The sequence below is a fragment of the Anas acuta genome, chromosome 1, assembly GCF_963932015.1.
Source record: "Anas acuta chromosome 1, bAnaAcu1.1, whole genome shotgun sequence".
NCBI classification, from domain to species: Eukaryota; Metazoa; Chordata; class Aves; order Anseriformes; family Anatidae; genus Anas; species Anas acuta.
The window spans coordinates 137,372,825-137,395,245 of NC_088979.1; the positions used below are offsets into that span (position 1 = coordinate 137,372,825).

At 34.7% G+C, this 22,421-nt stretch overlaps 1 protein-coding gene and 1 long non-coding RNA gene across 29 annotated transcripts in view; one reads left to right on the forward strand and one right to left on the reverse strand.

The window, feature by feature from the left end:
• The window catches only part of PLEKHA5 (pleckstrin homology domain containing A5), a 168,230-nt gene that overhangs the window by 16,162 nt on the left and 129,647 nt on the right, over positions 1-22,421 (reverse strand). For 6 of the 28 annotated variants that reach the window (XM_068659453.1, XM_068659384.1, XM_068659365.1 and 3 more), the window contains 11 exons: positions 19,996-20,115; positions 19,238-19,291; positions 13,539-13,619; positions 7,819-7,881; positions 6,601-6,681; positions 6,317-6,466; positions 4,874-4,975; positions 3,671-3,782; positions 3,376-3,422; positions 2,314-2,502; positions 1,627-1,744 (listed from right to left, as the gene is read on the reverse strand). In XM_068659453.1, the coding sequence (XP_068515554.1) occupies positions 1,627-1,744; positions 2,314-2,502; positions 3,376-3,422; positions 3,671-3,782; positions 4,874-4,975; positions 6,317-6,466; positions 6,601-6,681; positions 7,819-7,881; positions 13,539-13,619; positions 19,238-19,291; positions 19,996-20,115 (1,117 nt within the window). Of the gene's footprint in view, positions 1-1,626; positions 1,745-2,313; positions 2,503-3,375; positions 3,423-3,670; positions 3,783-4,873; positions 4,976-6,316; positions 6,467-6,600; positions 6,682-7,818; positions 7,882-13,538; positions 13,688-19,237; positions 19,292-19,995; positions 20,116-22,421 lie in introns of those variants that run through there. The other 22 variants (XM_068659416.1, XM_068659575.1, XM_068659486.1 and 19 more) reach the window with 14 other exon arrangements.
• Positions 1,679-5,051, forward strand: LOC137843877 (uncharacterized). The gene is made up of 2 exons (XR_011089735.1): positions 1,679-1,766; positions 4,798-5,051. It is a non-coding gene; the product is annotated as an uncharacterized lncRNA (long non-coding RNA).

Consider the following 22,421-nt stretch of genomic DNA (forward strand, 5'->3'; position numbering starts at 1 on the left):
TGTTGAAACAGCACTTGGTTATAACGGCATATGCACTACAAAACACCACCACCACAGGAATGGTTTAATTTTTTCTACTGCATCATGTTGTTTTAAGTGAATAAACAGAACGTGAAAATATCCACCAGAAAATTCACATGTTCAGAAGTGTGAACCAGATGATAAAACACTGCTATGATAAACCCACTTCACTCTGTTTTTTATGAAGATAAATAGCCTCCACTTACTTGCTACCAACTGCAGCTATTCCCTCCCCCAACCCCAGATATTATTTATATTAGAAGAATTTCTATTTTTGGTTCCCTTACTGACGGCTGTTTTACTGAAAAATAGAAAGCAGACTAGGTTGCTCAAGAATTGTCAGTTAGCTTTATATAGTCACCATAGGTTTTCTTGCAGTGTCTTTAAAATTAACTTCCCTTTTCTTGTAAATATCTATAAATAGATACACTGTAGGTCAATAAAACCTACATACATTGTCAGAAAGGCAACTACCCCAATTTAGGTGGCTGATGACTAGTAAATCTCAGACTAAACCTCGCATTTTTCACTACCAAGTTAAAAGAGATTTAATAACTGCTCTAAGTGAACATTATACCTCAGCAAATACCATACTCAAACTAAATTGAGTAATAGTCTGGTAAACACAAGCTTAATTGTATCATCTGTCATAGGGTCATTCACATTGTTTTGCACCCAAAATGTACACTATCTTTAGTTTTAAAAGCCTGTGTAACTGATCTGATGAAAGTAATATCCTTAAATGATCATTGTTCTTGGGTCAAATTCTCAAACTGTTACACCAACCTGCTACAGATGCACTTAGCTCAACTAAGAGAAGCCATTGATCTTGCTGGCACTGGAAACATTGATCATTACGGAAAAAAAAAGGAGCAAGCTTAGGTATTCTGAAAGCTCTTAGTATGGTTTTTGGGTAGTGTTCAAACTGCTTTTCCTGGAGTCACCTTTAACAAACTATTCTGTGTGTTTTAACAAACAGAATTGAGGAGCACTTCCTGGTAAAAGACTCTACCAAGCAATTAGTAGCTTTTATAGAAGCTAGATGAAGAGAAGAATCTAAAGTATTTAGCAACTGCAAAGACCTTTATTGTCTGTACGCTCCAGGGTCATGATCATTATTCCTATTATATCAGAGGACAGAAGGCAATTCAACAATTACAAGATTAAAAAAAGAAAAAGACATTGTTTCCCTGCCTTATAAGAGTCTGAAAATTCTCTGGTGCTGCCTTTTTGGACGTTCCAGTGACATAACATTGGGAGCTTGATTCAAAAACTGAATAATTGTTCAAGGGCATGAACATAAAATGGGTAATTGTTCAGGGGAACGGTGTGTGGGGAATGTGAGTGATGTGATTAGACATGGTGTCAATAAGGATTTCAGGGTTGTTGGTGAGTATAATGTTTGATTTTTCTGTGGTGTAATTGACTGAAATCTTTCTCGTCATACAATTAAATGATTATTTTATTGTGGAAGTTGTTTCATCATATTAAGAAATGGACAGGCTACAAAAATACAAAGGATGAAATAGCTTCTGTAGCAGTTAAAGCTTTGTATTCCTTGTGAAAAAGGCAGAAAGGTCACAAACAACACTCCTGGGGACAAACCTTTAGCTGTAGATTCTGATTCTGACATTTGTTCTGTTTTTTCTTCACCATTAGATTCATCCACTTCAGCTACAGTAGTTAACTCTGGTTCACTCTTATAAAGCCTATAATCAGGACCCTGAAGAATGACAAGTTATGAGGTAAATAAACTGGTATTTTTGTACAAGCATTTATGTCTTAAGACTCAAAACAGTTATTTTGCGATGAGACTGCTCACTTCAGGACAATAGCTCATTGTTCAACTACTATTGCAGTATTCCTTTGTAATTAATTTGAGTAACATTTGCAGACTTTCAGAAATTACAGAAAAACTGCCATAAAAATATGAAGGGCCTTTTTTTTATTGAAATGATCTGGAAAAAACTGTACAAGACTTCAGCAAAACCTGATTCTGAGGCTAGAGTTTTCATAAAAGCTCATGAGTCGAAAAATGTGATTTTCTGATATTTACTCAGATACACAATGCACATATTTAAGTCTTAAGACTTTTTAAAAAATATACACAGAATATATGACAGGAAAATATGAAATGTAAATGATGGAGCTATAAGTAAAACCAAGTAGCAAAAAGTAAAAATGCAAAAAAAAAAAAAAAAAAAAAAGTAGCCAGATGGCAAAATGAAATTTGTGACTGTGCAAAGGAAGGGGAAATGCTTCAAGAACACCGTGGCAGTTTAAGCCACTTACACAGTGAGATCCATTTCTCTGATATCCTTGAACTTGGTGAATCTTCTTTTCTTCTGGCAGATGTACTGGGCCCCTGCTATAACAGAGCAAGGAGCTGCTATCACTGGGCAGAGGGGGGATTATGGGAGGATGCTCTGTAAAGTCATAGGACCGAGGGAGTGGAGGACGAGGTGGGACTACTTCCTCTTCCTAAAGATTGTAGAATAGTCACCTTATTTAGATGTGCACACCTGTTACAGTTATTTATAACTTAAAAATAAAAAAAAATTATATTACCATAGCTACACCAGCTATAGATTTTAGAATTAAAGGGACAATGTCACACTAAAATAGAAGCCAAGACAGGATTTTTTTATTTATTAATTACTACCATGTAGATTCACTACCATCAACAGCTTCAGTATTCAGCTTATGAAGGTATTCATTTCTGTTACCTACACTTTCTGTTGGACATGTATGAATGCTGAATCATCATTTGAAAAATTAAATTCTGTATCTTTTCAAGGATTTGTATATACATGAGTCTTTCAAAAAGTTCTAAAAACCATAGATATATTTTCACATACTTTTGACAACCATGACAATGTCCCTTTAGAACTGTTACTTCTAGCCAGACTTTCAGAGGAACTAAACATTTGGGAGCTCCCACAGTTTCAGCTGCTCTCGTGGGTGCTCTGGCCATCTGAAAACCAGGCTCAATAGGTGAATAGACAAATAAAGCAATGTATTTATTCCCATGAAAAGTGTGGTGGGGACAAAAAGCAAGTCTGAAAATCAGGGTTTATACTTCTAGGATAAGAGCCTATGAGGCTCTTATGAGGAGAGGAAAAGGTGAAAAATGGAAAAGAGAAATACTGGCGAGAATATAAAGACAAATAACAAATGAAAGTGTTAGAATTACTAGCTATCATTCTTTAAAATTAATTCAAATTGCAGTATTTTCAAAGAAACATACTGAATACATACTTCATACCTTATAAAAAGTTCAAATAATGTTCATTTTTATCATATGTACATTAGAAACACAGTGATGCTGAAATTGTAAATATGATATAACCATACCTCATTTTTATATTTAATAGCTGAAAATGTCCTTGATCCCATGATGCCTGTTTGAGGGGCAGAGAGTAGGAGGAAAGAGAAAAATTGTTTTCACTAAATAGATTATAAAACAGTATAAAAAAGTATAATCTGTTGCTAATACACAAATCATCAACTTAAGACATCTGATTACTTCATCATTCTCAGCAATTGTGCCATTATTCAAACATACAAAAGCAAATATGTTTATCTTACAAAAATGCATATAGAATACGATCCAATCTCACTTCCTAAGAGTTAAAAACAACTAGCTTACCTCCATCTGAAGAGCTTCTTTGCTGTTTATGTTTACTTAAACCTTCCATGACATCCTGAATTCTCCATAGCTCCTTCTGAATCTGGGCACGCTGTATCCCTGCTGACTCAGTCTGCCAGTAAAGAAAGAGCATATTTAAGTGACAAACCAGAATACACTGCAAGTGAAAAGAGGGAAAGGAAAGCTTTTCTTTCTTTTGACTATACCACATATCCTTTCACAATAAACAAGAATAAAATGCAATAATGACACCCTCCCATTAAAAGGTAATATTCAAATGTTGTCAGAAAAAAGCTGAATGATGAAGTCATTTATATAACATGAGTCTTATTTTGATAGTAATTTGCCAGTTGAAACTCCATTTAACAGAATGGCATCTACTCTTTACAAAGAAAATCAAAGCCAACTTTGCATAGGAGACCTGCACACAAAAGAAGAGGAATCATCAGTTCCAATTCTGAAATAATTGGAGATGAACATGGTGCTTGCAGGCTAGCATATAAAACGTAGGCCTATTTGCATTTGTGGTTACACGTGCATTGGGTTGCATAACCAAATTTCTCAGCTCTTTGAGTTTCCTTGTAATCTCTCTTTCATCAGTGCATACAAAATCAATCCCTAAAGCAAATAGCCTTTAATACCTCACAGCATAAACCACGCCCATCTGCCCATTTCTATACATACAAACACACACGTTTGTGTCACAGAACAATTTCCTTAGAAATTCAGAACTTATACTAATTGGCCAATCCTCCAGCGTACAGCACAAGCAACAAATAAGATGCATATGAAGGGTTCTGATGTTTAACAACTGAATACCTAAAATATATTTTTTTATTCATTTGGATAGAATGATTTAATTACATTTTAAAATATTCACTTAAAAGAAGGGATTTGTATAAACTTTTAATATGACTGTCATAGCAATTAAGGTCTGAGAAAAATTCCCTGCTTGGGACACGATCACTCAAACAGAAAGAGGAAACATGGGAAAACTAACACTATAGCTTCAAAATATAGGAAAAGCTGAAGACCCCCGCAGAACTTATGAACTTCTAATTTCTCTTTATACTTTGCTAATGTACCACACATTCTCCTTCCTCCCCCTCCCCCCCATTTGTGCACAGTTTTTAAACAAAACCACAGAAAATGAAAACTACTTAAATGCATCTTTTAAGACCTGAATGTCTTCAAATGCCACACCTGAATTTCTCCAAGACGATCAAGTTGCTCCTGCATATGGTTCCGTGTTACCGTTACATCATACTCCAGTTTATCATATTCTCTCCAAGCTCTTTCCAGTTCCTAAGTATGTAACAAAAGAAAAGTATTGGATATGTACTTTGAAGTAAAAAAAAAAAAAAAAAAAAAGACTTTTTTTTTAATTCATTCAATATCATGAAACTTCAGGAATTTGCTCATAGATATTGGCAATAAGTATCGTGTAATTTTAGAGAATGTCATGTTTAAACAGCTTTTGCGTTTTCTGATGATACTGAACAAAATACAAACTAACGGCGTTTTGTCTATTCACAAATTGAAAAATAGGCCAGGGTGAAATCTTCAGAATATGCTGTTACAGTTAGCAGGCATGCATGTCTCAAGTTGTCCTTCCACAGGGTCAGAAAACCCACAACAATGGATGCAATTTCTCTATTTTATCACATAGAATAATAAAAAGATAGTAGCACAAGGCACGTGCATGTATATGCAATTTATTATGCAAGACTACTGTAAGTCACCCAACCCTGCCTGTAGGGTTACCAGTGAATATCCCAGGCTTGCTAATACGTCACTATATCTATGAAACTGGTGTGAAACATCAGAAGGAAGAAAATGCAAAAAGAATCCTAGAGGCCAGGTTTACCACCCCCCTTACTAAGCCTGGATCAAGCAATTTACTCTATTTAGCATAAATTAAAAAGGTGATGAGGGGAGTATATTTTGAATATTTCCTTTAGAAAGAAGATTTTCCCTCCTCTGCTTCCATTTTCCTTATCCAACCAATCCCTTTTACAACATAGTTCAGACAAAAAACAGTATTTCAGGGCCTACATCATATCAAGTTCACCACAACAAACCAATGTAACTTGATGCTGAAATGCTTTTTTGGATACACACAAGTAAGCAAACATGTTTCTTTGCCTTGTCTCAATGTAGAAAGCATCATGAAGTAGAAAAGGACAGTAAATAGAAACTCCTTTCCTTTCTTGTAAGGTTTTCAAAAGTGCATGACTTGAAAATCTTTGAAATACAATGGACCACTATAAAGACAGACCACAACATTATTATCTTTTCATTATGTAGTTATTTTTCACTTAAAATAAATTGCGTATCTGATGGAATATCTGATAAAAATCTGTGTTTTCCTTTATTTACTATCGCATGAAATAGCTTATTTGCTTTATTTACTTCTTTTGTAATCACATACACATTATAAAAATACTGCACCAACTGGAGTCAGTATGCACTCAATTCCTGGCAAAAGCAAAATTCAAGAAAGACTACTCGGTGAATAGAGTGAAATTTCCAGCTTTGAGGTTTGTTGGAATGTAATGAAAAATAACTAGAGACAAACCAATTAAGAATACAAAGATAATTGTTTAATGGTCATTGAGTTTTAACTTGCAAGAATGTATTACTTACTGCAGTAGCTCGTGATACTTCTCGACAAGTGCCCAGTAGTCCATTCTGCAAGTCATCTCTCTGTAAGACTACATTTTGTATGGCTGCTGGATTATCTGCATTCATTTCTATTTCCTGACTTGCTGATAGCAAAGCTTGCTCAAGCGTGTACTATTATAATAAAAAGAATTATTTTTAATGTTCTGCATCATTGCGCTGATTTTCATTTTATTTCAGTTATCATTGTTCTGATAATAAGCATGTAAAATAACATCCACTTTAGGTAATAAATACAATTGTCCTACTTTCTCCTTGTGTAGCTGTTGAAGCTTCTCTTCCAGTGCTTGTACAACTTTATCTTGTTCACATAGGCGGCTAAGTTTAGCCTAGTATATAACAGAAAACGATCACAGTTAGGATTGTTTTTAACATCTTTAGTAACCAATACATAACTTCACCAAATCATTACGAGAAGCTACTTAAAATTTTATTACCACAAAACATGAATTCTCAAGTTCTGAAGGCATCAGTGTTGCATGTTCAAATTAACTTCAAGAAACCTTCTTAAGATAGTACAAAAGTGATATTGTAACTTGAAATAACACTGCTCAAAACAGGACTTATGATTCTACAACTGGACCTTTACAATATAATAATACTGTTTTAATCAACATATTCTTCATTATTATAAAGAATATTGTATCATTCTTAATCCTTCCCATGGCTTACTTCAGGTGTTAGTTTTTGATAGTTACTTACTAATACCAGACATACTCTGCTCTGTGTTGGCTCCACTCTAGGCTTAGCTATGACTAAAACTGTTCCACTCCCGTTTGGAGTAACTGTTCAGTGGACTCTAATCAATCTGAAACTGTTTACTTTTCTATTTGAACAAATTTTTGGTTCAGTTTGTGCCACTCTGACTTTTTAAACTGTACGTTAACACTGAAAGCCTGCTTTCTTTTGTAGCCTTAAAATAACTTGCTTAAATGTGCTTAAATCAGTAAGTCTACTCTTAGTTGCATTATGCAAATATGACTAGACATGCATATCTACGCATACACAGTATGACTATACATGTGCATTTTTCACAAGCAATCTCCAAACTGACCTTAATTACCAAGCCCCTTTTCTTCAGTAACTAGCAACTCAATACTTTGAAAGGTAACTTCCCATGCCAAATTTCAGTTTTGGAGCATCAGTCATATTTCCTGAGAAATTAGTTTTCTCATGCTTATAACTGAACTACATAGTTTTTTCTTTCTAAATAAATTCCTTTCTAGAAGCATTTATTCTTTGAACAGATAGAATGCTTAAAGTTTCAGTCTAAATTGTAACCATTCCTGCACGTTACAAACTTATTAAAAAAGTCCTACGTCTTCTCTCAAGTTCATGGACCAATTTCTGATGGCAGTCACCTATAGGAAGTGCATTCCAAACCCCAAAATCAAGAGAGAGATTATTATCGAAATAAAAAGGCAAATAGCAATATTTCCAAGGAAGAAGAAATACAAAGTACTTACATCAATATCCAGCTCTTCAGCTCTATATTTGTATAGTGCACCCCTACATTCTTCTTGAGTTAACTATAAGGAAGAATAATATTGCCATAAAACAACTTAATTTGACTATGAAAATTAAACTAATGTTTAGCTTAGAAGTTTTAATACAGCAAAACATCTTTTGCTTGAATGCCAACGTCACATTAAACAACACATATTTAGCCAGTATATATTACTGAAGGTAACTAAACGGAATGACAAGCAGGCTGTTGGTAGAAAGTTATATAAACAGAATATGCTACGTTTCTAATGCAAACTGGATATTTAGGAAGATACAACTCAATCAAACATGAATCACGTAGAAAGAGTAAACTGCCAGAGTACACCCAAACACAGTTACACATCGTAACGTATGTTTCCATATCTGCATTCTAAATACAGGGACTCATTCTACTTGGAACGAGTCATTCTATAGATCCATTAAGATCAAGTACATTCACAAGGAGGATATTCTGATGCAAATCTGAAATCTGAATGATCTAAGTGTACAAAGTATCTGTAAAATATATCACATCACATACGTACACCCAGTAAGTGTTGCCAAATACTTTTCTGCCTACTTTTTCCTATGGATGTCCCCCAGGACGGAATTCATAGTATGAACACAAATGGCAGAAACAAAAATTCTTCTGTTTTTAATTTGGACCTATGCAAACTTGTCTTCTTATGCTAGTCGGCATGTAAGGTATCCTCCCCAACTACTTTTATACAGCCCCTCACATTAAGTTCTTACCTCTTTAAGTCTGTAAATTAACCAGTAACAAGATTTAAAAATATTCTACATGAGAAGAGGCAGCTTTCCATTTTAGATAGACTGTCATATACTGTATCTATTTACTGTTCTATATAGTAAATACTCACATAACACTATCAGCCTTCGTACTCTATTTAATTAAAAACATGTGCACACCGAGTCTCAACATATATGCTTTCTTTTCATGTGTATAGCAAAACTAGGTCATCATGGCTTAGTAGTGCAAGAAAGACTATAAAAACACAAGTCCATGTTAAAGGACATTTACAAATAAAAGGACTAGGGAAGGGTTAATCAGACAAGCATTCCAAACACAATAAATCTTCAACACACTTAAGTGTTTCATTTCAAGATGTTATGTCCACATACCTCATGCAAATGCACCTGGTGACAATTTAGAAGTATGTATAGTGTATTAAAACCACAGAGTAACTTTCTTTGAAATGGACATTTTATGAAAATGAGAGTTGGAATATGAAAAAAGCCACAGCACTTTTGCACCTCATGAACGTCATAAACATTAGCATTTTAAGATATCTATTCAAGCCCACACCGTTGTAGAGTTGTGTTTTTTAACTGTTGATTTTATCTTAATGAGAGAAAAATGAGGAATGGAAATATTTAAAAAAACTCATAAACATGGTCAATATAAATTTAAGGCCAAATGTCTTTAACTTACAGTGAAAACCTAGGTACATTTCACAACAGATTTTACATGAGAAAAATAAATACATCTTTGCAAGACACTGCTCAACATTCCATATGCCTTGCCTAGCATTTTTTTTTTCCCAAGTCAGTATACATATGTGTATTTCTTTTATTAAAGAGTCATTTCTTTTGCAACAGTTCAACCTTAATTAGAGCAGAGTTGAAAAAAGCTTGCTCATTTAGAATCCCTGTCCCTGCCTTCCTCCTAGAAGGAATATGTTTTACATATTCAGAAAGTGAAACATTTTCAAAGAATACTATGCATGTGCTAATTCCTCTTATTAAAATTCCACCACACTTTCAAAATTGCTGCCAACTTCTTGCTTTTGTCTGTATTTCTTAGTTTGCCACAACAGACACTGCTGGAGAGCTACTTCCACTTTCTACACTTCTACTGCAACATTTTACATAGACTTAACACAAAAGACTCTGAAAATGGTATGAAACACTTAATCCATCTCTGACAAAACGGCGGCTTCTCATTGCGCAGCACATCTATAAATCAGCTTAAGGCAAAACGCATAGAATGCTATCACACTCTACTGGAATTGTAAGAGGAACTGCAGTAGACAAAATGCAATTACACATTACAAGCAAGGCTAACAACGTCATAACCCTGGAAAATGCATTATAAGAGCTCCAACGATCAAGTTATTGAAATGTATTATATGTCACGTTCAACAAAAGCCTCCTTCACCAAATCGGCCATACAAACGCTTCACCAGAAGAGTAATTTCAGAGAAAGAGTGCCACCTACTGAACCACTGACACAGCTTGCTGCAAGCTTCTACAATTTTCCTCGACAATTTCCTACTCAAATACAAAAAAAAGTCCATCTGTTAACATGCTGAAGTACACTGTGTGTTACTGTTAAGTAGCAGCACCTTGAATTCTGAAATGCAAACTGCACAGCGTTCAGCCAAATGTGTAAATGCGAAAAAGTAAAGTGACCTTAATTGAATCTTGCATTCATGCTGGAAATAATTTCTGTTAATATGCCAGTCTCACTGGTTAAAATGGCCACATTCATATTCAACTGATCTTCATTGTGAACGTGCATATACAACAGAATTTAATGATTTTAGATTGTTAAATTAAACTTTCTAGAGGACGAGATGTCATATACCATGTAGTCCCACCATTAGATACATCATCATGTATGTCAAAAGCCAATACTAGATGAATAATGAAAGTGGATAAACCCACCACGATGGACACTATACAAGACGTCTTCATTGGGAAATTTCTCAAATAAATGTAAATTAGGCAAATCTCCCTCTTGAGACACGAGCAGTTAAACCTATCTAACCTGCCAATATAAAACACATTTATGTGAAGGTATGACTTCATTATCTTATAAGCTATTTTCGGATTCCAATAGCCATTTTGTCTCAATAGCTACATGGCAGCAAGTTTCACATCCTGAGAGGACACTAAGCATCTCCGCAAAATTATGTCACTCAGGAGATTAAAACAGGATAAAATATAGGACATTTTGTGGGAAGCATAATACTGAAGTCAACCATGATTTATTTATTTTTAATAATTCTAATAATAACAAAAGGGGTAGCATTTTAAAGCACCGAGAACAGATATCCAAGTTAAGAAATGGATGTCATCTTGCTGAACTCAGATTTTCATTTTCTCCCCTTTAGTAAACACATACACATGTAAAAGGAACTGAGGTTAATTCTCTCTCCCCCTTTCCCACTTTAGAGAATGAGATTAACACTCCTCACCCCTAGGAGTGTTAAAAAAAAAAAAAATGTAGAAATGGGCCCAGGCTGCAAAAAGCCTGTATTTTTCTCATCTGTACATATGGAATCAATGCCCTGGCTTACACCTGCATACTTACAGTACAGTGTGTAGAACAGAGTGATGCAAGTCAAAGTGATTTAAATAATTTCAAAGTGTTGAGGATTGAACAATTCAAATAAAGGTTTTCTAAATAATACATTTGGAGTAGTATAATTTTTAATTATGTTACTAAAGAACCACTGATTGTTGTAAACAAACAGGTCGCAAGACATTAATTTCTAATTAAATACAAGTTTTTTGCTTTCTTTACTTAATTCTGAATGAACTAAGTCATAAAACTGAACTGAATAGACTTAAGCAAAGGAAGGTCCTTTCTGTACCCGCAGGAATGGTTCTAGTAAACAAAAACTAGTTCAACTTGACAAGAAAATAGATTTATATCACTTAAACAGAGGGTTCTCCCAATTGCTGATACTTCTTTTAAATTTCAATGGCAGAGAGAACTGGTGAAAACAATTTATGTTATTCAAATAAAAACTTACGTTACTTAATCTTTAAAATAGGCTACCAGAGTTTTAAATGTGTTAACTTTGCATTACAAAAATTTAGAAGACTATTTAAGCAGTGAAGTTTTAAGTATGTTTTTATCCTTTCCAGGAAGTCAGTTTATGCAATATTTTGTAAAGGAAACTGTCTGCTTTGTCTGTAAAAGCAGGTCTTGGTGTTCTCTAACACATGGGTTCTTCTGCACAAGCCTGCCAACATATCGTTCGAACTCTTACCTGAAGAGACCACATCTCTAGTGACAAAAGGTTACTTAATCTTCGTGACCCATTAGATTTACCATTTCTCTGACAAGGATCTCAAAAAAGATGCTTATTCAGTGTCAAATATGAAAGAGTGGCTAAGTCTTCAAGGTGAAGGCAGTACTTTGCGGTAATACTTTAGCAGCACAGCTTCATCAAGACAGCATTTTGAATTTTAGTGGTATTTCTAAGTCTAAGTAGCTGGGCAGACCAGACCAGGCACAGCTGTACCTCTAATGCATCTTGAATAACATTTCAAGTTTTATCCTGACACATTCAAAGCACCTCTGATCATTTTAAGTACGCTGATTTATTTCTCTGACATACTCTAAAACAGAAACTTGATTTTCTTTTTTTTTAAAAAAAAAACAAAAAAGTTTACAACAGTGAGGCTTCTTTAAAAAAATAACAAAAATAACAAAACTGCCTTCATTTAGGACTTGAGGGCACCTTCCTTCACCCATTCCTCTCCAAATGGTTCCTTCAGGTTATGTGTTAAAGCTTCTGTTTTGCACATGGGAGCACACACTGGATGATTCTGAAATCAAAGGCACTCAAAGCATATTCCTTTACTCCTTTGGAAAGCTGAGAAGTCTCTAGCTTTTTTTTTTTTTTTTTTTTTTTTTTTAAATCTCAAGCAAATCTACAATGGCGAGTGGACTTCCAAAAAAAGACCATCCATGAAATTAAACTCCAGCTGTTTTTTGTACCTTTATTTACCTCTTTTTTTTTTTTTTTTTTTTTTTTTTTTTTTTAATTTTGGCTCATAAGGACAGAAGTGTGAGCTTAAGAGAGCTGCTCCCTTCTGACTGACAGCCAGAATTGCATACTTCACCTGCTGCAAAAGAGCACCAGCATTTAAGTAAGAACAATATCTTCATTGCAGTTGTGGCTAGAAACTTCTAAAACATTCTCTAATATGACAGGATCCATTGAGCTAAGCCCCAGTAAGCCTAAGACACTGCAGTGCCAATGGGTATGTATTGGCCATGCTCATAAGTTAATGCAGGTCTCAATTCTTGTACAATATTTCCATTCACATTTCTGATTCTTCTTCCATCTTACCATTTACAAGCATCACTAGATACTCTGTAAATGTGCACTGTTAAGTCTGCTGTGACTTTATTAACAGACACTGCCTTTTGGATTTACAGTCCCCAGATCAAAGTAATTTTGATCCATCCTTTCTTCGGTAGCTAAAGGCTTGTAAGGTGCAAACAAAAACCTGTAAATCCACTTCCTAGAATGAAACAAAATTGCCAGAAATGACCAGGTAAACACCACTCACATGCTTTTGTAGTGGTCAAAATAAAGAAGCACCTTTGAACACTAATAGCATAGGATCATGCTAAGACAGATGTTGGAAGCTTATTGGAAGTTTTATGAACTTACTGGACACCTGCATAAGACACCAACTAATTAAATAGTCCAGACAGTTATTCAAAGGGGTACATTTAATACTTAACAACAAAAACGCAGCAAAAGCCATGCTAACGATATTGCAGCATTTTATAAAGCATGGATGACTTGTGGTTTTCCAAAGCAAATAAGAGAAACACCGATGTTATGAATAAATCTGAGGAACAACCAAAACTGTCACTAAGAAAAATTTTCGCAGATGATAAAGCAATTTCATTCACTATCCAAGACCTTACTTGCTGGTACAGTTGCGGTCTTAGCGCCGAGTTCTCAATCATAGTGTGAACCATGGTGATTAAAGGTTCATTCTCTTTCATCTATTTCAAATCAGGAGGAGCATACAGCAAACATCAGTTTACAGCATGGCTAGATTTGAAAGACGACACTGTAAAATATAGCCTCTACTTTATTTTTTTCTAATAATGCAGTAGATTACATTTTACCCCATGCTTTTTATATATATTCCATCATTCAGTAATATCAAACATCTGACAAATTCAATGATAGCAAACAAATGCAGCAAAACCACATAAAAATACTCAAACCAACGAAATGTTAATTGACCAAACCTCTCCTTTTTAAAAAATAAGTGCTTAAAATAAGCCTGGCTTTGCAAGATATGGAAATGAAAAGTATTATTGGATTATTCAATAAGAACATTCAAACCTTTATTAAAAATCCTTTAAATTATAGTTTTAATAACTCAATGTACATTAAAAAGATGTAAGCATCCTCTTGGAATACTGAAGAAAGGTTTAGCCTTACGTTCATGTATCACAAAATGCCTTTATATACTGCACTGTTTCATATACTTAGGAACTTTGAATCATTAGTCTTTGCATTTATCCACCCTCATATATAGTGTGCAACTACTTTGGGGCTTACATTTCTGAGCTGGTCAGACATAATTTCATATAATTTGTATTTATTTCCAAGAGTGCAAATGAAAAAAACAGGTCCACTGGTTACTACAGTAAAAACTGCTTACATCTAGGATTTCAAAAGAGTATGCAAAATATACTAGCACTGGATTTTTCATTTTAAAAATAGACCTTCCTAACACTAAGTGAAAAATTAAGAAAACTTAGCTTTCATCTCCAAAACTGCAAAGTAACCTAAAAAACACTATCCCCCTACTATTTTTGTTAGGCACTTTAGGACCTATTTAACAGTAACTGCTTCATGTATGGTTATGCAGGAAAGAAGAGTGTTGTATGTGTGTGTACGGATATTTATGACTGTTCACTCTGTTTCTGTGTGTGTATACACACACCATAAATTTGCTTTGCAATGTTTAGTTTCTCAGATTGAAAATGCTACAGAAAGCCAGAGTTTTTGATGCCTTTAAGAATTTCTTGCCTCTATCTAATGATTTTAATTATTAAAAAAAAAAAACAAAAAAACACCTAGGTTGTACATCTGGAGAAATATTTTTTTCTCCTTATAGGAAATATTTTTGTTGTGTCAGATACAGGACTTTTTGTTGTTATTGTTGTTTTGCTTTGCTTTTTTTTCTTCTTTTTTTTTTAACATAGTATGATCAGGTGGTAAGTTAATTGTTCAAAAACGACAATTTTCTTAGGAAGGCAAGTTTACAATGCTCTGTTTGTGTAAGGCAGGGAAAAAAAAAAAGCAAACAACTGCTTCCATTTGCTTCATCTTCTACAGCACTACATAAACAAAACTAGAACTCATACAAGAAGTTGTTCTCCTTTACAATAAAATTTTGCCCAGAAAGTGGGTGCATTTGGTGATACCAAAAGATGTATCAATAGTAAGGTCCAAAGCCAAGCTATCAAACTACAGACAACTGAAATATTTGTAAACATTAAAATTACTGGCTGAAATGGTTTATTAGCACTATGCTGGTTTGCAAGGATTTTTATTAGGAGGATTTCAAGAGCTTAAGCCTATTCAACTTTTTTTTTTTTTAAATATTTTTCTTTTGACTGATAACAGACAGTGCCAAAAATAATTTCTATGGAACTGTTAAGAGTTCTTTCATCCACATGGGAAAAAAATGAAAAGCGTTTGCTCTAAAATTGTTCCGAAATAATATTTTGTCCTCCAGCCAGCTCCAGCTTCATCTTATATGACCTTCTCCGGTATTTTTACTACCACTGGCTCTTAACCATGCTTACTTAACGCTGTCTGAAGACACCAGTTACTTCCAGAAAAGTTCCAGTTACTTAAGAAATGAGATCAAAAAGCAGATCGATAAAGTAAAGCCAAAGTATCTTCATAGCAGTCAAAAATATCCAACCTTTTTTTCCCTTTAGGAAATCAATGCTTCAAAAAAAAAGACATTTAACTATTGAGACATTCGTGAGAGAGTATGTACCTATCACACATTTGTTAACTAAAGCTAGCACACACAAGGCGATGTGCACTGCGCAAAATTCAGTGCAGCTGGATACGGTGGCAATGCTCTCAGGTAAAGAGAACACCTCTTTACTGCTCTTAAAGCATTACCAACAGGCTACTCTCAAACAGAAGCTGGACACTACTCACATTGAATAAACTTCTACGTAGGTCAAGGAAAAATGCTTGTTCATAACAGAAATCAGCCAATTTCCTCTCATTTAAAAAAATCTATTTTGTTTCTCAAACTTCTGTATAATAAAGGGGACCTCTTAAATCCTGTAATACGTTTGTTGTCTATAGATGTCACAAAAATCTCTACAAATTGGAATTAAGATTTTCTTTACACATAAGCAAACCGAAGCATAAACTGCCTGATGCCACACAGCAACAAAACCAAATATAATCCAGCAGTCTTAGTTTTCTCACTCAGCCATTCTAGTAAATACCTGTTTCTCCCCAGTCACTATCTTTGCTTTTCTCTTCACTGATGTAGGATAGAAAAGCCTTTCCCAGTTGGAAATACTGTAAAATGCCTCTTTGACATGTGATATACCTGAACAGCTGCATTACTGATGAGATAGGATCTGACTGGATACTTTGTGTTTTAAACTGTAAACCCAAGCCATTGACAACTTTTTCTTCCTGCCTCTCCCTAAACTCTCTGCTGCACCTGATAACACCCTAGGACTGACAACACTTCAGTCTGTACTGTTCTGGTGGCATCCATCAGCTGAAACAGCGGCTCCCTACCAGGGCAGCTGACCTCACTGACGAGATAACACTGTATGCTATAGGTGACAGACTGCACTCAGCTTGGCAGTTTTATCTGTTTCTTCTCAAGCTTCCTGAAGGTTAAAGTAGCTGTAACAGGACCAGCCCAAGCTTTTCTTCCTGCCTTGCCTCTGCTCTTTACTTCTCTGTGCAAAACAAAGAAGGAAAAAGCAGTCTTCCTTCCTGCCTTCTTTTCCAGCAATGCTGCTTCTGTGCAGTCTTTTTTCCACCCAGCACAGCCCCTGTCCTTGGGTCTGTCTTGTTCCTCTAGAAAGGAAAAAGGAAAAAAAAGAAGCAACAGAAAGAACAAGAGTGGCAGCAGGGTCACCTTGCTACCCTTTCCAAGTAACTTGAAAAACACAATTAAGAGTAGTAGTAACACAAAGTGCTGCTAATATAGGACACAGAACTTGAGGCTGAAACAAGAAATAGGTACAATACAAGATATGTGGCAACCCTATCCAAACATCCATTGCTCTGTTCTGTCCTTCTCTAATTTATGACCTTTTTCCAGAACCACCTTCATTATCCCACAAAGAAGGCAGTGGAGAGGAGGAAAGAGGAGCAAAACATCGAGACAGTAGGGATGCTGGCTATTGGACCTTCACTCCTTTATTTGACAACTTCTTGTTCAAGTTCTGTTTATTTTTTACACACCCCTTGGAAACCAAAAGAAACCAAAAAGTGAAGGTACCAGAAAAAGTGAAAGAAATATACAAACAATTTAACACCTAAACAATATACGTAAATAGCCATTTCAACAAAGACTAAAAAAAATAATATGTAGCAGTGCTTGTTAATGAGACAAACAAGCCTGGGATAGGCTGAGGTCACTACAAGAACATGCACAGAGAATTTGAGATAGCCTGAGTTCACTAGAAGAGGATTTTTTCAAAGAGCACCAAATGCTCTGAAAAAAGTATTTGGAAAAAAGAAAAGAAGTTTTTGATACTATTTATTTTCAGAGATTAAATATGAATCAAGTGGAAATACCTCATTTAAATACATTGTGCATTTAAAAGTCAGAGGGTAAGTGATTATGCAATTTGGTTACAAATGTGGATAACTAGGAGGAAAGGCCTCAGACTAAGAGAAATTTAAGTCTTTTCTTTACAACATAAAGAAAAAATGATAAAAGGACAAACTAGTAAAAAGATGTGAGACACTACCCCTAGAAGCAAGGGTACTCAAAAAGTCTCAGAAGACTTATTTAATACAAGTTGATGGCAGTATTATACTACAATAAGGGAAAGAAGAAAAACTGAGGAGAAACTAGGACAAATATTCCAACCTGCTCTTCCATGATTTTATGATTAATATATTTTAGACTTGATAATGATTTCTTACTGTAAGAAGTGCAGTAACTTCTTGCATCTTTTGTAGCAGCAATTATGATACGTTCATAAGATTTAGGCACTTCCCTAAATTAATTAAACTTATTAATTCAATTAATAACTTTATCACATTACATTTAATCTGATGCAAGTTAAAAGGAAATCCTTTGCACCACTTTGCACATTATACAAAGGCCATTCTCCCCTCTTTATCCTGTCTATTACACTGACAGGCCTTGCTAATCAAGTAGCAGCATGGAAGAGTTTCACATTTCACATGGAGTTGTTGTTCCTTGGCAATTAACTACATTTTTGTATATGGAATTATTCCCTTATTCGAAAACATCATGAACTGGAAATATTTGAGTTGAATTAAATATATCAGTCTAATTTAGCAATTAGGAAGGGCAGTTTTCCCTACTTTTAGGGAAGAAGATAAAATCCTTAGAAATGTATAGCTATCTAAGTGGATTGGTCACTATTTATGCCTTGTTTCCAAGAGATCATAGGAAGATAAAGTCACTGGCAAATACGCACTTGCACGTACATGTGTGTTAAAATACTACCACTGGAATATAGAGGACATAAAGCTAACTATTCTTAGAGCTTCTAAGTGCAATGATGTGAATTATGCAATGCCGTTCTAAGTATTCTTAGAACTGTTAAGTGCAATTTCATTAGTAGAAAGAATATGAGAAAAAGCACTCAAGATTTCCATATTTTTTAACTAACAGACACGTATGTGCTTATATTTTCTTTAAGCTCTTATGATTGTCTTTTATACGTGCTGTTGAAAATTCACTATTTAAAAACTTCTCAAAGACAACTTGCAAACAAGTCCCATTTGATCATGCAACAAAGACGTAAAAAATGTGGTAACTGTTCCCTTGACAATAAAGTAAGTTGGCAAAGACAGACTTATATCCTCAGACCAAAAGTTAGCAGAATTTATAAAGAAGATCTTATATAAATCTTTAAGAAATTGCTGAGTACAAGGAGAAAAAGCCATTAACCACACTAAGATTTATTTAAAAAATTTCTACATGTTTGACTTCCCTTTCATTTTATGTCCTATGGAAACAGTTAATTATTCTCAATTTAGAAACTAAAATAATCAGAAGCACTGATTTTCTGCAAAATGTATGAGTATCATATGAGCTTGGAAATATAGTACCACTTTGGTTAACAGTTGTAAAATGCTACAATTAGTGTAATTAAAGGAAGGATATGAAGAACAGAAAAATTAAGTGGAGTACTTGGAAAAGTTTAGTTTGAATTTATTTTTTCCATCACATGCCAAGTCTATAATAAATTAAGATACTTTGTGCTACCTAAAATCATCATGTATTAAATATCCAACTTCATAAAAAGCACTAAAAATCATTCTCCCCAGATATTTCCAGCTTGACAAGAGCAGGCAAAAAGCATTAAGAAATGTAAACACACAAGAAAACTGCAAATCCCACCTGATGATCCAAATATATGGCATTCCTTTGAAGGTGATGCGAAAGAATCTCACTCTAGCAGGCAGCAGTCAGAGGGAAAAAGGAAGGGAAGGGACAGAAGGTGCAGAATGCATGAAAAGAGTTTTTAAAGATGTAAACTAGACAGTGATCTGTTTTATGCAGAAATACAATGCCTTTTTTTTAAATGATCTATTAACAAGTTTTGACCCCAAAACAGAAGCAATGAAATCTCGCCATGAATCAGACTATGAACTAAATACTACGTCAGATTTTGGTTTTACACATAAAATATAGTATGCTCACATGAAATGCCTACTTAGACAACTATAGACAAATGCCTACACAGACAACTATAAACCCCTTTGATAAATCTGTTTTAAACATATCCTGATTTTTGTACAGAATTCATTAGGGTTATATCTGATACAAGGCAATATAAACAATGAAATTAATATCACAATCTTTCACTGCTATTTTTGCTTATAACAGCAATCAGTTAGAAGCCTGTAACTTTAAACTAAACTACAATACATTTAAAATATTCCTATGTCATTTTAACTCAGCTAATATCAAAAAGCTATGAGCTAAAACCTCCAAGGGTTAATAGCAGAACATCACATACATAAAGAGACAACCGTAATCTATTCTACACCCACAGTAGTCTGAGAGTTTTGCACTCAGGGTACAGTGCAAACTGATTAATGAATAACTAACAGTTAGTGAGAATGGTACATGACACACATTGCTTTATAGCTGACCTTTGGGCTGCTGGCCTCAAGTTTTAGTTGCATGAGCTGTGCTAGTGTGTGTTCCCGGATACTACTCAGTTCAGCTTGCTGCCGTCTCAGCTTTATTAGCAGCAGCGTGAGCTCCTCTGGCTGAAGGAGTGCAGTGTGAGAAGCCAAAGAGTAGAAAAAAGGTTAATTGGTATCCTAAACAACACTTAACTAAAATAAGGGTTCTTAGAATCTTTCTCACAAAACCTTTTTATAGCGATACAACAAAAGATATACCATTTTCCCAAATTGACCGCTTTCAAATATATAACAAAGAGTTAACTTTTAACTACTCAAAGTAATTAACACTGCAAATGCCATAAAAATCAGAGCATTCTGAATAAAGGACAAAATAAGTGGGGATTTTACAGGAGAAAGTCTGTGTAGCCCTCAAACTTTTTCTGACATGCGTATCAAATTGAAGATACTGACTTAAATGAAGGGAATTAATTCCAACCCTTAGGATATCATTAACTGTACACAGACAACCATTTGAGCTTGGGGAAAGAATCAGTAAGTACCCTCAGAAAATTTAGGTTTCTAAAACAGTTCTTCAAATTTCTGCATCAAGATTAAGAGTAAAAACAAAACAAAACAAACAAAAACAAAGATAACTGAATTATGTCAGAAACAAGCATCTTTAACAAAAAAAAAAATGAACTATCAGGGCAAAAAAAAAATAAATCAGTCCCTCCTTCCACAGGTCTGAGGCATTAATTTTTATGACTAAGAGGTACAATACAGCCTTAGGAAGGGATAAAGAACAGTATTTTAAACCCAAGATTATACGAATAGAGTTATACACAAACTTTTTTTTTTTTTTTTCCTAGGTAATTCTACAAAGCTTAGGTCAATTTGGAAAAATCTACCTGAACCATTCCTGGGAACCACTTCTATTAGCAACACTTCAAAGAAGATGAAACATTATTAACATCACAAGTATTTTTGTTATGTTCCTGTTTACTTCTGTTTCTTACACTTCTTCAGATCTAAATCTTAGGTTAAATATTAATCCAACATTTTGATTTACTTACAAGTTCCGTGAGCTTAAAACAAAAAACAAAAAACAGCTGCTTGTTCCCCGCCACAGTCACAGAATTTCCCCGAAGAAGAGAATAAAATGGCTCCAGAGAACAAGGTATTAAATTAGTGAAAACCAAATACCAGGTTTTTAGAATAAAGAAGAAAAATGTCTTAGAATAATGCATGGCACTGTTGTGAGCGTGTACCTAAGTAGCCCACAAGAGGGAGCAAGGGATTTCCATGTAGCTTCAGTTGTCAAAACCAATTGCTTTTAAGGAAAACCTACACCAAAGCCAAATTGTCCAGTGGCCAATCTTGCTCTTACATTACCCTTTCAATACCTGGATTTTAAATATTTCATTTCAGAAACAATGCATAAAAATCTAGACTGCTATACAAGATACTTTCAAGTTCTCTCCAAAAATAAGTGCTTTCAGTCTGAAATTTTTTTTTCAAAGCCCAAGAAAACTCATATTTGGAAAAAAGAGAACTGGAAGTAGCATCTTTGAACAAAAGGAATAACGAATCATATTTTTTTCAAGATCAAAACTTTTTTTCATATGGCCAAATCCCAGTTTTAGCACATTAAGAATCAACTACTTGATGGTACTTAAATACAATGTTTGCAAGCTTTTTTTTTTTTCTTTTTTTTTCTCAGAGGAGTCCGACCCTTCCCTTGACATTAACAGTATTGCAAACAATTTTTAACATATCTGTAAGTGCTGTAGTTTTGATATAACTCTTGGGACTCTTGCAACAAACATAACAGACTTTTGTTTAAAGAGCTACCTGCAGATTGTCCTCCTTCTGGCCCCTGTAATGCTTGTGTACTTCTGGTTTCTACAGGCAGAAGCTTGGACCTCCTTGCCCCCTACACCCTGCTCATCACCCCAATTCCAGTAGCACAGCCCAGGAGAGCTGATGGGGCCATGAACCCAAAGAAATGTCTGTGAAAAATAAGGTGCAGAGATAAGGCACCAGCTGCCAAAGGCTATCCCATAAGTTGCTAAAGATGCCAGAGATTCATGCTGGAAAGTGCAAGAAACAGGGGGTTTAAGCTGTGGAAGGATTAACCCAGGAGATGTTGCCCACGGTATGATTCACAGTCTGTAGTCTCTACTCATAACTGCCTCAAAGATTACAGAAAAAAGATAAACACAGTTAAAGAAATCAAATAAATTTAGGACAGTTTCTTTGCTTTTAGCCAAGAGTCTTGTTTCAGTTAGGGAGATGGACTGTATTCCCCAACATTATTTTGATGAAATACCTTCGATGAGAGTTCCAAGTCTATCACAGAAGAATGGGAGATGTTCAGAAGAGCATAATTTTACCAAATGCAGTTTTAGTATCCTTAAGATCTCCCCAAAAGAGTAAATGTTGTTTCT